General features: G+C 34.1%; 1 protein-coding gene across 1 annotated transcript; it reads left to right on the top strand.

The window, feature by feature from the left end:
* The first annotated feature begins 13,720 nt into the window (after positions 1-13,720).
* LOC128042429 (uncharacterized) lies at positions 13,721-14,251 on the top strand. Its single transcript, XM_052633467.1, has one exon. It carries the CDS (start codon positions 13,721-13,723, stop codon positions 14,249-14,251), a length of 531 nt encoding a protein of 176 aa, XP_052489427.1.
* The last annotated feature ends 2,831 nt before the right edge of the window (positions 14,252-17,082 follow it).

Genomic DNA, 17,082 nt, shown 5'->3' with positions numbered 1-17,082 from the left:
TATTTAAATTCAGATTTTTCTGTATGATTATAATATCGATACTAACTGAATTAAAGCTAAATAATTATAAATTAAAACATTTTAACTTATATAGTTTATGTAAAAAATTTAAAAGAAGGTTATCCATCCGAATTCTTTTAACTAATTATAAAGTGACATACAAACATACATGCAACCATATATTGACAAAGGATAATTGTATTTATTAAATAAGAGTTAATTATTCTAAAAATAGATTTAATTGCGCTAGATATCCCTAAATTATGACTTTCATTTTAAATTTATTCTCAAATTTTAAAATGTTTTAATTACATCTTCAAGCCATTGATGGTATATCAATTATGTCCTTCAATTACTAAACTGTTAATTTAATCTTAAAATAACATGTCAAAATCTTTTGTGGCATAATTTAAAATGAAAATTTAAAGAAAATAAAAGGTTGCCACATAACTTTTAAAATTAAAAGCGCAAAGAAAGTAAAACCGAAAAAGGGAGATTGGGTGATGAAGCTTTTGTAAAAGCTTAGAAAACTATTTTCGCAATATTCAATTTTCTTTAAACTTCTCATTTTAAACTATGACACATAAGATTTGACATCTCATTTAACAGTTAAATGAGTGATTTTAATATTGGAATGACCTTATTGATATATCTTCGATAGTCTGGGGAGAAATTTTTTTGAGGGTTAAGGGTAGAATTAAATTATATATTTTTATGAGAGTTAAAATGTGATTTTTCTATTTTAATAGTCTATATATTTATATTTTTTAAAAGACAAAATCAAAATTGTCATTTTGGGGGAAAAGTATAATTTTACCTATAATAAAAATAGTTACAAATTGTAAAAGGTCAAAAAATAAAAAATTCTTATTTTAGGGAGGGCTGGATCCTGTCAACTCCAACTGTATTATAGTGGCTTGACCATATATATTTGATTGGCAGTTTAACTGCATATTGATAAGCCATCATTACCGGGCAACCCAGGATGGCGGGTCATCGTTACCGGGTAACCCGGGATGACTTTGTTGGTGTGCTTTGGATGGATGAGTTCAAGGGAGAACTCTATCTTAGTATGTAACGAAATTTGGGTAGAATGCTTCTGATAAATTTGTATTCTAATTTGTTTGAAAATACTGCATTTGTATAAACATACATGCTCTGTCTACTCTGTTCCATTCTGTTTTGTTCAATTCTGCTATGCTCTGTACCATTCGATTCTATTTAACTCTATTTGATTCTGTATTGTATGATTTATTTTGTTCTGTTGTATTCTATTTTTGCTTTGTACTGTTGAACCACATTTGATCAAATTTCTGTGATGCTCTAGATTTATGCGGATTGGTTATACAACTGCTCTTAAGTTCTTTGCGTTACTACAATTTATATAGTATGCTCTGCTTATTTGTATTGAGTCTGGATATACGTGGTGATTGGTAACTCACCATTTGTCTTACTTTTATCTGTTCAGGAAAGCATCGAATTTAGAATCGAACGACGTACAAAAGCTCGAATTGTCTTGCATTGTAATAAATGTGATTTGATCTTTTGGGTTTGTAAATTGTCTTTGGATTTGCCTTGCTTTCCTTTTGACAATCTCGTTCGTATCAACCAATTTTTAACACGAAACTATAAAATTATTTAAACTGACAAAAATGAATTCCTGGTTTCAAAGTTAAAATCTCGAAAAGAAATCGGTTTTCAATGCGTTGGTGTAACTCCTCCAAGTTCAGCTTAAACTTCTAAGCTGGGTTTGAGGTGTTACACGGGCTCGGCCCAATTTCGCAATAAGAAAAAAAAGTTGTTTTCTTGCTATTTTCCCACTGTTTTCTTATTTTTTTTACTGTTTTGTTGCCATTTCAATATTATGTTGTTATTGTTTGAATATTGTGTAACTTTTATTTTATTGTTAATTTTACTACTATTTTAGAGTATTTTCTTGTTAAGTTGCATCTATTTTAGTGGTGTTCAAGTATAAAGATTTTTGTAAAATTTATTTTCAATTTGTTGGGAAATTGAAAAGGAATAGACGGATAAACACGAAAGTAGATCGTGAACTTGGATTTTGACATAAACCTGAAACGAAATTAAATTCAAGTCAATTAAAATAATTAAAATAACTAAAATAAAATAATAAATCAAATATTAGAATAATAAGGAAGCAAATAAAAAAGATAAATGGAAAGATAGAACATGGCATGTAAAAGTCCTAAGAAGCCTTAGAAACACGAAGAATCCACAACCCCTTTTAAGCGGCTCTAATTTCCCCTCCAAGATAGAAATCTTGGCAAGAAAAAGTTTGAAGATGATCCTCACAATCTATAAAGATTGTTAAAACGCTTCTAAAAAAAACTCAAAAGAAATTCTTGAAAAGAAAAAATCAGAGAGAATTTATTAGCTCAAAAGAGAAATGGAATAATAATGAATTGTTTGAATTGTGTACAATAGAAAGGCCTATATATAGGCTAGCTAAATAAATCTAAATAAAACTCCTAAGTATACTAGAACTCTAATTTAATCTAAACAAGAAGTAGTTTTAAACTAAAGTTTCTTGTTAACATAAAACTCCTAAATAATTTAAAATACTTAATACTTATAAAAAATTAGAATAAAATAATAAAATAATAAGAGCTGATAAATAAAATATTGGGCTAATATATAATAAAGATTAAGCCTAAAACTCGAACCTAATATGAAACGTCTAGGCTTGTGAGATCAATTGGGGTTCTTGAAGTGAAATGCCTAAACTTGTTAGCATTTCCCACGAACAAAATTTGTCTCTTCTAATTTATTATTACTCCAGAATTCATCGTCTTGTAACTTCATCTCTTCTTCTCAAATTTTTCCGTAATAAAGTCTTAAACAACTAAGTTGATTTTTGACTTTATCTATTTGGGATTGGATCTTGTAATTGGGCCTTGAGGGAAACTAAGCTCATCTCTATTATGGCTTTTGAATTGGGTTGGGTTACGCGTATCATTCCCCTTCCACAAAAGGCTTCGTCCTCGAATCTGCAATAGCAAAAGGAGAAAGGTTAGCGACATTAAAAGTGACACTAACATTATACTCACCGGAAAGGTCGATTTGATATGCATTATTATTAATGCACTTGAGTACTTGAAAAGGTCCATCACCACGTGGGTCCAATTTTGTTTTGCGTTTAGTTAAAAATCGTTCTTTTCTCATGTGGACCTAAACTCAGTCACCGGGCACAAAGATAATTTACTTGTGCCCCTTGTTAGCTTTGTTGGAGTTGCTTCATTTGTTTTGGTGATTCATTGTCTTGCTTTCACATGCATGAATTTCACCAATTTAGCTTTCTTCTCACCATCTAAACTAGAAATTTTTTCTATAGGCAATGGTACAAGATCAAGTACAGTTAGTGGATTAAAACCATAAACAAGTTCAAATGGGGAATAAGCAGTTGTAAAGTGAATAGATCGGTTATATGCAAACTTAACAAATGGCAAATCTTCTTCCCAATTTTTAAGTGTAATAGCCCGTTTTTAGTGAAATTAGAATAGTGGTTTTAGGACCACAGATCCGAGCCCAGAAGAAAAATTATTTTAATATTATTTTATGGTCTACAGTATGATAGGAATAACGTATAAAAATTTCGATAAGAAAATTTTACCGATTACATGTTTAATTGATAAAAAGGACCAAATTGCATAAAATGCAAAAAAATAGTTCTAGTAGCTATAGGTATCAAATAGCTACTGAATTCAAAATTTGATGTCCTTATATGAAAAATAGACCATTAGGAGGTGTTAGTAGATAAGTATGATGATTCATGGAAAATAGGCTAAATTGGAAAGATGAAATACTAAAAGATGATATTTGAATTAAATAAGAAATATCATCATTTTATATTATGTTTCCCAAATGAAAATTCATGGAAACCTTAGCTGGGGAGATTGAGTTCTAGCAAGTTTATTTTGCTCAATTAGGTATGTATTCTTGTTCCGTTTTTAATAATTTTTATGTTTCCGAGATCGTAATAGCTTAATTTAGCTATCTCAGGGATGAATTTGTAAAAATATCAAAGTATTAGGGTTTTGTCATGGATGAATATATATGAAGTATGAAATTTTATGGTAGAAAATGAAAGGTTGTTGATAAATAAACAACTTTTGTAAAGTGAATTTTAATGAAATTGTGGTTCAACGGGCAAAGTTCTAACATTAGACAATATGAAATTGAAATAAACCATACCAATATATATACCAAATATATAGAATTGATATATGAACTTAAGATACGGAAAGTTTATTAACATGGAAATTTTATATTTGATGAGTTTATACATGTTTCTTGATATTCATGTGAAATACATAGCTAACATGTTTGATGAGGATATGTGTTTAGGCTATTAGCCAAGTTTCTTTGGATGTATTTTGCATGCTTACCTTAAATGTAAATAAATAATAAGTTAATTTATGTTAGACGAACTTACTAAGTATTAAATGCTTACTCTATTTCCTTTCCTTTGTTTTATAGTAAATTGGAATCTTAATTTGGTTGGAAGCTGGTCAAAGCAACATCACATTGTTCTTCAGCTCATTTCGGTATAAATGGCGTGTATAGGGTAATTTGACCAATGTTGGCTTAAAAGTATTTTGTTGTAAATAGCCATTGGAATGACTTAAGTTAGATATATTTGATATATATATATATATGGCTTATCTTGTTTGTTGTGTTGATAAGGTTATAAATGAAAAACTTATGAGTATGTTGATGAACAGTTTGAAATAACATGATTAGAGAAATATGCATATATGTTTATATGTTCATTTAGGTAAGATTGAATACCTAGGCATATGGGGTATTATGTTATGTGTTAAACTTGGGTTTGGCTTGAGTTAGATGTCTTGTATTGGTTGGTGAAAGTGTTAAAATGTGAATGTAGGTGGAAGACAAATTGGGTGAGAAAAGTGACCTTAGAAATGGTCTATTTTTGACCACACGGACAGAGGCACGGGCATGTATCTCAGTCGTGTGTGACACATAGCCTAGCACATGGGCTTGTGGTTTGGCCGTGTGTCCCCTACATCTTTAAAATTTTAAAACAGAATGTTTAGGGATTTTTATACGGCCTAGCACACGGGCGTGTGACTTGGCGTGTGACCCTTGTACTTTATTAAATGCAAGTCAGTATGCTCACACGGCCTAGCACACAGGAGTGTGGCTTGTCCGTGTGACCTTATTTCGAATACTCAAACAGTCTGAGACACGAGTGTGTCTCTTGCACCTTGGAAAAATTTTGATATTTTGTGAAAAAAATTCTCTGAATTCTTGGTTTAGTCATGACTTATTTTTAATGTGTATTTTGGACCTCGAGGGCTTATATAAGGGACCATATGATTAATTCTGATTGATTTATGATATGAATGTCAAATGTAATGAAATGTCTGTAATTGATCTATAAATTTCAAAAATGCTCCGTAACCCTGTTCTAACGAAGGATATGGGTTAGGGGTATTGTATTTATTGGTATCAGAGCTATGGTTTAATCAATTCTCGAACTAACATAGCGTATATGAGTCTAGCTATACATACCAGTATATAACCTGTGATAGTGTGGTATCTCCTAATCATTTTAAAACATGTTTTTCATATAGTAATAACATCCAACCGAGCTGAATCTGAAGAAGCTGAAAGTAATGCTCAAGCTTCTGTGTGAAGAGTAGCATCTAGTAGTAGAATACCCGTATCTAAGGGCTGATGAGGAGAGGCTAAAGAAGCCTTCTTCCAAATGGTGAATAAGTTGTTTACAGAATTTGTAAGAACAAATCCGACTGTATAACAACCTCCACCCCCTCCTGTTTCTCAACCAGTTCCCGATATGCCTCAAGGTACAAAACTTGTTAGAACTGGTAAGCCACCCGTTGATAAAATCTGTAAATATTGTGCTAAAGAGTTTAGAGCTACAACTGAAGATGATCCTAAAAGGGCTGAATTCTGGCTAAAAATACTAGTAAAGTTCTTAATGAACTATTCTGTATACCGGCCGAATGTTTGAAATGTGTTGTATCACTGTTAATAGATTCAGCCTACCAGTAGTGGAACACACTAATTTTTGTTGTACCAAAAGAGAAGGTCACTTGGGAATTTTTCCAAACTGAGTTCAAAAAGAAATATATCAGTCAGAGATTCCTTAATCAGAAATGTAAAGAATTTTTAGAGCTCAAATAGAAGCATATGACAGTATCAAAGTATGAACAATAATTTGTCTGACTGAGTAAATATGCCAGAGAATGTGTCCAAACTGAAACCGCAATGTGGAAGCGGTTTGATGAGGGTTTAAATGAAGATATAAATTTTTTAGTTGGGATTCATGAATTAAAAGAATTTTTGTACTGGTTGATAGAGCTTATAAAGCTGAAGAGCTGAGTAAAGAAAATAGATAAGCTGAGATGGAAACCAGAACTTCAAGTAAAAGATTTACTGAAAAGTCATATCAGTCGGCAACAAAGAAATCAAAGAAATATTATGATCATTTCACTACCTCTACGGGGTATTAGAGAAGAGATAAAGGTATTTAACGCTCCAATCTAAGATTTCAGGCTACATTTGTAGCAAGTACGGGTAGTCCTGGAAACCCATAACCTAGATGCAAGCACTGTAATAAACTACATTTTGGTGAGTGCCGCATGAAAAGTAGAACCTGTTTTAGATGGTTCTTTTGACCACTATTTAAGAGACTGACCAGAAAGGCCTGAAAAAGATATTTTTCAAACTTCAAAATCGAACAATACAGCTACAAGAGGTAGACCACCTCATAATTCTGGCAATGTGAGTGGTAGCCGGGGTACAACAATATTTAACTTTCAGATCTGAAGCATGAGCACCAGTCATAACATATGCTATTCGTGCACGTGATAATGCTTTTGAATCCAATATTTTTCTCTTCTTGATATTGAAATAACTGCTTTAATTGATCTCATTTCAACCCATTTATATCTTTGCACGAATTTAGTGTTTAATAAAAATTTACCTATCGAGTTCACTGTATATTTGGTTAAAGTATCGAACCTTCTGGGCCAGTATGTGATGGTGGATAAAATTTGCAAGAATTGTCCTTTAATGATATGGGGTTACTGTTTTTCGGCTGATTTGATGTTATTACCATTTGATGAGTTTGATGTGATTTTGGGCATGGACTGGTTAACTCAGCATGATGCTGTGGTAAATTATAAACAAAAGCATATTGTATTAAAATGTCAGAATGGTGAATTGCTCTGTATTGAATTTGATAAATTGGAAGGGTTGTCTAATGTAATATCGGCCATGCCAGCAGAGAAATATGTTAGAAAAGGTTATGGTGCCTATCTTACCTATGTGTTTGACAATAAAGTATCTGAGTCGAAGATTAAATCAGTGCTAGTTGTTTGTCAGTATCTTAATGTATTTTCAGAGGAATTACCCGGATTACCGCCTGTTAGAGAAGTTGAATTTTCTATAGATCTTATTCAGGGGAAAAACTGATATCTATAGCACCATATAGAATGACCCCTATAAAATTAAAAGAACTAACTGATAGGGGTTTTGCACGACCTAGTTCATCACATCGGGGTGCACCCATTCTGTTTGTTAAGAAGAAGGATGGATCGTTGAGATTATGTATTGATTACAGACAACTCAATAAAATTACAATTACGAATAAATATCCATTTCCTCATATTGATGACTTGTTTGACCAGTTAAAAGGTGCTACAGTATTTTCGAAAATAGATCTCCGTTCTGGTTACTATCAATTACGAGTGAAAGACTCGAATGTACCAAAAACAACTTTCAGAATCAGGTATGGGCATTTTAAATTCCTTGTGATGCCGTTTGGCTTAACTAATGCACCTGCGATATTTATGAATTTAATGAATAGAATTTTTAGACCGAATCTGGATAAATTTGTGGTGGTATTTATTGATGACATCCTGGTATATTCTCGAGATGAAACCGAACATGCTAATTATTTGAGATTGTTTTGCGAACTCTGCGTGAGAAACAACTGTATGTTAAATTTAGCAAATGTGAATTTTGGCTTTGGAAAGTTGGTTTTCTTGGGCATATAATATCTGTTGAAGGTATTAGAGTGGATTCGAATAAAATATCAGCTATTGTTAACTTGAAACTGCCAAAAAGTGTATATAAAGTCAGAATTTTTCTAGGATTAGTTGGTTATTATTAGAGATTTGTAAAAAGATTCTCAATGATAGCTTCGATGATGACACAGTTATTGCAGAAAGATGTGAAATTTGAATGGACTGATAAATGTCAGCAGAGTTTTGATAGATTGGAAGCCTTGTTGACTGAAGCACTTGTCCTAGTTCAACCTGAACCGAGTAAAGAATTTGTAATTTATAGTGATGCGTCATTGAATGATTTAGGCTGTGTTCTGATGCAAGAAGTTTAATTTTGTGTCTTACTTCCCATAACCTTCTTACAAAACTTCATCATATCGATTTAATCATTTTGAATATCTTTCAGATTCAAAGGGGTGAAAGTGTACTTCTTCCCATAGAAAATAAAAAAATATCGATTTAATTCACCATGATGAATAACATCACGATCGTACTACCATGATCTACCACGTAACAAGTCGGCGACATGCATGGGAATGACATCACACCAAACATCATCAATGTAAGTCATATGTTTAAAAGTGATCAAGCATTGTTTTACCACACAGACCTTCGAACCTTCGTTAAGACATTAAAGATGGTATGGTGTAGGGTGTTTGCTACATGGCAAAGCAAGAGAATCCACGAGGTAGCTACTCACAATGTTAGCATAACTTCCACTATCAATGATAGATGAGCACAGTTTACCTTTAATCAAACACCTCGAATGGAATATATTACTTCGTTGAAGGTCACGATCATCCTTTAATTGGATGTTGATGGTGCGCCTCACAACTAGACAACGTGAATGAGTCAGTGGTTCCACCAACTCTTATTCACTATAAAATTTACCTCTATCATCGACATCATCAATTAATTTTGGCATATCTGGATCTGTTTTATTGGAATCAGAGGTATAATCACCATCTTCTTTGATCAACAAAAGTCTCGTGTTGGCACAATCACAACTATAGTACCCACGCCCTTTGCACTTAAAACATTCAATTTTAGAAGCTCGTTGTTGTTTTGGTGAAGTAGTAGAAGTGGATTGCTTAGAAGATGAAGAAGAAGGTTTTATAGAGGCCCCACTTTTCTACTCAAAAGGTTTAGTCTCATCATATTTTGGCAGCAACTTATTAGAAGCAGAAGGAAATGTTGAATTCTTGAAAGTAGAATTATAATTCGTAGCTCTATAATATTATGAACCACTAAATGGATGAGATTGACATTTGTTAAAACTGTAGCTCAATTTCAATTTCCTTGCGTACTATATCCTTAAGATCAATGTAGGTTTGAAGATCAAGAACATTGGCTAGGAAACATTCAAACCATCTACAAACCGTACCATGGTAGTCTCCTTATCTTATTGGACATTTGCTCTGTGCATAAGCATCTCTATCTCCTTAACGTACTCATCAACAGATCGATTACCTTGAACAAGGCGTTGAAGTCTCTATTTAATATCTCTATAATAGTGAGGTGGGATAAAAAGCTTTCGCATGATTTTTGTCAACTGTTCCCATGAATCAACATCTCGTTCACGATTCCTTTGGCAGTTCAACACAAGTTGAGTCCACCAACTCAATGCATAATCTAAAAATGCCAATATAACTAATGGAACTTTCTCCTCCTCCAGACATCTATAACAACGGAACATGATCTCCATTTTATCCTCCTAATCACAATATGCCTCTGGATCATACTTTCCTTGGAATGGTGGAATGTTGAACTTTGGTTTAGCGACTGAATGTTGGTCGCAATTAGAAAGACCCAAAGTTTCATCAATGTGATGATATTCTTGTCTACCAATATTAGAACAAATATGAAGTTGTTCATTGTCCCTATCATCATCACTATCACGAGCATGAGATCATCGATTCGGAGAAGTCTCTAAACAAGCAACAGCTTGAGTTAGCATTTGAATTTGATTGGAAAATTGATTAATGTTATCTTGTAGTTCCATCCGACACTTAGTCAAATTGGCCTCAAATGTATCATGTACCTCGCTCAATTGTTGATGTTGAAATTTTACCATCCCCACAATATTCTCCAATGTAACATCTTGTTCTTTGTCATCAAATGGTATCTCATCATGGTTTTTACGGGCATGAGTGTCACGAGTAATAGTGAAAGCCTGGAAAAGCACAACACTTCAAAAGAAAAAATTAAGCAAACCTTACCTATATGCACTCAAAAAAAATTCTCAATGAGGTAAGAATTAATCTTGTGAGTCTTTTAAAAAGTTTTTATATCAATCAATCAGAATTTATTAGAATCAAACTATCAAAGAAAACCTAATAACACTATGAGTCTAAAATTGGCTTAGACATCAAAGAATTCTATTGCACGGAGGAAAGAATATGCAATGTGCTTTAACCTACTAACACAAGAAACAAGAAAGTGTTAGAATGTGTAAAGGAACAAATAAAAAGTAAAAACAAATGAAAACTTAAAGTTAAGAGTCAAATGAAAATTGCTAAAACCCAAAAACTTGAAAAATTGTGAAGAAACTTGATGGTGTTCCTAATAACACTATAACACAATGAGTCTAAAATTGGCTTAGACATCAAAGAATTCTATTGCACGGAGGAAAGAATATGCAATGTGCTTTAACCTACTAACACAAGAAACAAGAAAGTGTTAGAATGTGTAAAGGAACAAATAAAAAGTAAAAACAAATGAAAACTTAAAGCTAAGAGTCAAATGAAAATTGCTAACACCCAAAAACTCGAAAAATTGTGAAGAAACTTGATGGTGTTCCTGATTTCCAAAAATTATGAAATTTAAACTGCAGCCTCCTCCAATAATGTAGATCTGGTCTGGAAAGTTTCGACACAAAATTCAACCCATAATTTTTTTTATTTTTTTCGTATTTTATTTTTTTGTACTTTTTCGATCACTTTTTTGTGGGAATTATTTTTTTATACTCTAAAATAGTGCCAAGAAATAGTTTGTAAAATTTCATATTGTTTGAAAAATCGTTTACCCACTGAAAAATATTTTCTCCTGAAATTTGTCGGGGTAAAAAATTGTTTTGAGGCTAATTTCTAGTAATCAGTTTATAAAAATAAAAAGAACACCTAAAACGCCCAATTTTGATACCAAATGATAAAGGATGAGACGGATAAACGCAGAAGCGGATCGTAAAATTTGTCAAAGTGACGAATTTGACTTAGAGCTCTAGACATTCGGAAAGAAACTTAGATTTTGACACAAACCTGAGACAAAATTAAATCCAAGTCAAATAAAACAATTAAAATAACTAAAATAAAATAATAAATAAAATATTAGAATAATAAGGAAGCAAATAAAAAAGATAAATAGAAAGATAGATTAATGTCGTGTGTAGAAGTCCTAAGAAGCCTTGGAAACACGAAAAATCCACAACCCCCTTCAAGCGGCTCTAATTTTCCCTCCAAGATAGAAATATTGGCAAGAAAAAGTTTGAAGATGATCCCCACAATCTAAAAAGATTGTTAAAACTCTTTTAAAAGAAACTTAAGAGAAATTCTTGAAAAGAAAAACCTAGAGAGAATTTATTAACTCAAAAGAAAAATAGAATAATAATGAATTGTCTGAATTGTGTACAATGCAAAGCACTATATTTAGGCTAGCTAAATAAAACTAAATAAAACTCCTAAGTATATTAGAACTCTAATTTAATCTAAACAAGAAGAAGTTTTAAACTAAACTTTCTTGTTAACATAAAACTCCTAAATAACTTAAAATACTTAATAATTATCAAAAAGTCGGAATAAAATAATAATATAAGAGCTGATAAATAAAATATTGATCTTATATATAATAAAAATTAAGCCTAAAACTCGAATCCAATATGAAACGTCTAGGCTTGTGGGATCAATTGAGGTTCTTGAAGTGAAATGCCTAAGCTTGTTAGCAATTTCCACATGGTATCATAAATTGAGAGTTTAGGCCAACGAACAAAATTAGTTTCTTCTAATTCATCATTACTCTAGAATTTATCGTCTTACTCCAGAAATCATTGTCTTGAAACTTTAACTCTTTTTATCGAATTTTTTTCGTGATAAAGTCTTGAACAACTAAGTTGGGTTTTGACTTTATCTGTTTGGATTTGGATATTGTAATTGACCCTTGAGGGAAACTAAGCTTATCTCTATTATGGCTTTTGAACTGGGCTGAATTGCTCGTATCAGAAACATTTATTTTAATATTTTTAGTATTTTTAATGTAATATATATTTTTAAATAATATAAAAATTTAATACGGGCAGGCTGGGTCAGGCCTGGGTTATAGCATTTTTATCTGGATTGGACTTATACAAAATTTTAGACTTATTTTTTAAGCCAAATCGGGATCGGACCTATCAAACGAACTTAAAATTTTATCAGGGTCCCACCCATGAACAAATCTGAATCTTATTTAAAAAATTAAATATTCTGTAATCAAATTTAGATATCTAAATTTATTAATCTACTCTAAAATCCACAATAAATAATAAATTTATCATCTAAATTCACGTCTTTGCTTACGTTTATAATATCAGTCGCCACCTTGTTATTAAAATAAGAAATGTTGACACCTCTTTTAGGGTCAACAGGTTGTTCATAAAATAAAATTCCTTCTTACTTTTCTCAAAATCTAAATTTGAAGAGACAAATACAACTAAGTTTAATAATATATAAATTCAGGGTTAATAATATATATAACAAAATTGATAAAATTTACGAGCCGTTTAAATCAAGTATCACTAAATTCGGTAATTTCTAAAACGAGTTTAAGTTTTTTTGTAATTTAACATTTACACCCATGTTTTGAAATCTAATTTGTTGTGTTCCTTGTCTTTTTCTTTTTATTACTCATCTTCCCTCATGCGTGACATAATATTTTTATCTAACATCGAAGATGAAAGGTGGGTTCCCAGTCAGGATGGAGGAAAGGGAAAATGTCGATTCATGTTTAATGTGCCAATCACTGATTTTCAAGTATTTTGTTTTACGTCGTTTTGTTCCGCCTGCCATAATATTTAAAATTTGGCTAAAATATTTATACTCCGTTCTTAATATTTAAATAAAAAAGGTATATTTAAATTTAAGTTTTTTATTGATAATAATGTAACTAAGACTCAATAATTCTAAATTAAAATATTTTAACTTATGTGAAAAAAATTAAAAGAAGGTTATACAAGCAATTTAACTTACATATCAATCCACCGGAATTCTTTAACTAATAAAGTGACATACATGTTGAGAGTTAACCAAGTCAAACTAGACTTGTTATCACTCCTATTCTTTAGGATCTTATTCTACTTAAAATTTAAATTCAAATTGTGAATAGCTGTAGATAACACTCTGCTGTAATCTTGTATATATTTGCTATCAATAGTCGAATACAATTGAGCTGAATTTACAAACCAAAATCACTATTTTTTCATGGTATCAACCTGCCAGTAAAAAGGTTTCAATCACCGCCTCCTCTCTTTTTTTTTTCTTTTCTTCCTCATGGCCAATTCGATTGTTTCCTCTCCACCTTCCATGCCAAATCAAATCACCATCAAGCTTATTCCCTCTAATTACCTCCTGTGGAAAACACAAATGACCCCTCTCTTATATAGCCAAAAACTCATGCATCATGTCGACGGCACAGCAGCTCCTCCCAAGACCGTTGACAATGCTCGTAACCCGGCCTATGAGTCGTGGTTTCTTAAGGACCAAATGGTTCTTAGCTGGATCCTTGGCTCGTTGTCTGAGTCCGTGCTATCTCAGGCAGTCGGAACCACTACCGCATTCGCAGCTTGGACAAAGCTGCATCAAACTTTTGCTTCCGGATCTCGGGCTCAAATCCGGACCCTTAAAGGCTCTCTTCATTCCTTGTCTCGTGGCGATGATTCAATCGTTATATACATGGATCGTGCGAAACAGATTTTTGATCAACTCGGGGCTCTAAATGCGGCTATTTCTGAAGACGATCTTGTCGATCATATTTTACGAGGACTTGGTGCCGATTATCGACCATTCGTTCGCAATCTAGAGGCAAAACTACAGTCAACATCCTTTGATGATTTGTTTGGCTTATTACTTTCTGAGGAATTACAATTGAAAGCTATTCAAGAGCCTCTTCATCCTACTGCCGTTGCCCACTTTACCGGTCGGTAGCCTTCTGCTTCCGCTAATCGTGGGCGGGGTCGTAATAGTAAGCGCAATAGTAATTATTCCAGTCGTGGCCGCGCTGCCTCCCCGCCCAAGGATCTAACATGTTACAACTACAAGGGACGTGGCCACACAAGTCGTCAGTGTCCCAGCCCAAGATATGCCGAGTCCTACCCCAAACCTTCAGCAAACTATAGCTCGTCTCCTCAAACAAATCCCAAGCCATGGATCGTTGATACCGGTGCCACTCATCATTTGACATCTGAATTGAGAAACCTGGGCATTCATTCTGAGTACATGGTTCCGATGAAGTCACTCTCACCAATGGTAAAACCTTACCTATCTCTCGTGTTGGCTCGTCTGTCTTAACTATTAATTCTCATCCTTTCAAATTGTCTAATATTCTTCATGCTCCTGAGGCTAACCTAAATTTATTGTCTGTTCCTCAGTTTACACTCACTAATGATGTCTCTGTTGAATTTTTCCATGATTATTTTGTGATTAAGGATCGTGACGAAGCAAACTCGCATAGAGGGTACATCAAGAATGGTTTATATCGCCTAGCCACGGATCCAAGATCCCGCTTGTCATTCGGCCGTTGTCTACATGGCATGCTCGACTAGGCCATGCTTGCTCAAACACTGTCAATAAAGTTCTTAGTTTCAATAAATTGTATGCTTCTAATAAGCATGGTTCATCTCTTTGTGAAACTTGTTGTGTTAGTAAATCACACAAATTGTCTTTTTCGAATTCTACTTATGAAGCAAAACAACCATTAGAGTTAGTTTGTTCGGATTTGTGGGGTCCTTCTCCAATTGCTTCTAGTGATGGTTTTCTATATTATGTGGTGTTTTTTGATCATTATAGCAAATATACTTGGATCTATTTTCTTCGTCGTAAATCGGATGTTTATAATTGTTTCATTCAATTTCGTGCTATTGTTGAGAAATACTTTGGTTTACCTATTAAGCAGTTCCAATCCGATTGGGGTGGGGAATTCCAAGCCCTTGAAAAATATTTGGCCTCTGAAGCTATAATCCAACGCAGCTCTTGTCCCCATACCCCTGAACAAAATGGCTGCACCGAAAGAAAACACCATCATATAACCAAACTGGTCGCGCCTTGTTATATCATGCCTCTGTCCCTCCCAAATTTTGGGATCATGCCTTTGTTGCTGCTGTATACACTATCAACCGTCTCCCAACTCCAAAATTACACCATAAATCACCCTACCAAGCTCTTTTTCATCGTGACCCTGATTACAAGTCATTGAGAATTTTCGGTTGTTGCTGCTATCCCTGGTTGCGTCCATACACCAAAAATAAGCTTGAGCCTAGGTCTGCCAAATGTGTTTTTCTTGGTTACAGTGTTCTTCACAAAGGTTATAAATGTTTATCTTTGTCTACCAATAAAGTGTTTTACTCACGCCATGTTATTTTTGATGAACATGTTTTTCCATTCAAGTCAAGTGATGGGCACGTATCGGTTCTCGGTCCTCCACCTTCCCCGACAACCATTTTTTCTCTTGGCCATCGCTCCGATTCTAATCTATTACCTGCCGTTTCACTGCCTACAGCCCCATGCCCTAACCAGCAGCTCCCTACTGTCCCAAGTACGCCCCACCGCCTACCGATCAATCTCTTGCCATCACCACCGTGTCCTCCCAACCTGCTCCCATTGTTCCCAATGACCCTATCACATTCCCGATAGGTTATAGCAGTCCCAATACTTCTCCTACCACTGCTCAGGCACCTACCGTGCGTCATTCAATGACTTTACGCTCCCATACTGGCTCCCTTAAACCAAAGGTTTTTCATGCTACTGCGTCCACTACACTGTCAGCTCCTTCGTCATACACTAAAGCAGCAAAACAGCAAGTATGGCGTGCTACAATAGGAGAAGAAATTGATGCTCTTCTATCAAAAGGCACATGGGATCTTGTTCCTCGTTCTCGAGCTTCGAATATCATTGGTTGCAAGTGGGTATACCGTGTAAAAACAAAAGCGGATGGTTCCTTCGATAGATGTCGTGCGCGATTGGTTGCAAAAGGGTTTCATCAACGACCAGGCCTTGATTACATTAAGACTTTCAGCCCTGTTATAAAGCCGGCCCACCATAAGGTTAATTCTTTCCATTTCCGTCAATCGTCATTGGCCCATTCGGCAACTTGATGTTTCGAATGCCTTTCTTCACGGGACTCTTGATGAAACTATTTTTATGGAACAACCACAGGGATTTGTTGATCATTCTAAACCTGATTTTGTGTGTGCTCTAAAGAAATCGCTATATGGTTTAAAGCAGGCGCCACGCGCTTGGTATTTTTGCCTTTCGAATGCACTACAACAGCTTGGTTTTCACGGTTCCAAGGCTGACAGTTCGCTATTTATATATTCCAGTAATGACGAGTATGCATATTGCTTGGTCTATGTTGATGATTTGGTGTTGACAGGATCATCCTCTTCGCTGTTACAACGGTTTATTGCTCAACTTGGAAAGGTTGTTGCGCTCAAGGATTTAGGACCACTATCCTATTTCTTGGGTGTTGAAGTTGCGTGGTTCTCAAGTGGCTTGCAGCTCACGCAATCTAAATATATCAAAGACTTGCTCCATCGTGCGAATATGCAAGATGCCTCGTCGGTTTCGACTCCTTCAACGCCGCAATCTGACCTCACCGGCACTACTTCTTCTACCCTTGATGATCCTAAGCTTTATCGACAGGTTGTTGGGTCTCTTCAATATTTGGCACTCACTCGCCCCGACATAACCATGGCAGTGAACAAAGCTGCACAATTTATGCATTCTCCTTGCCTCCATCATTGGCAAGCAGTGAAACGGAT

Source organism: Gossypium raimondii, chromosome 7 (genome assembly GCF_025698545.1).
Source record: "Gossypium raimondii isolate GPD5lz chromosome 7, ASM2569854v1, whole genome shotgun sequence".
NCBI lineage: Eukaryota > Viridiplantae > Streptophyta > Magnoliopsida > Malvales > Malvaceae > Gossypium > Gossypium raimondii.
This window is presented reverse-complemented; position numbering and strand designations above follow the sequence as displayed.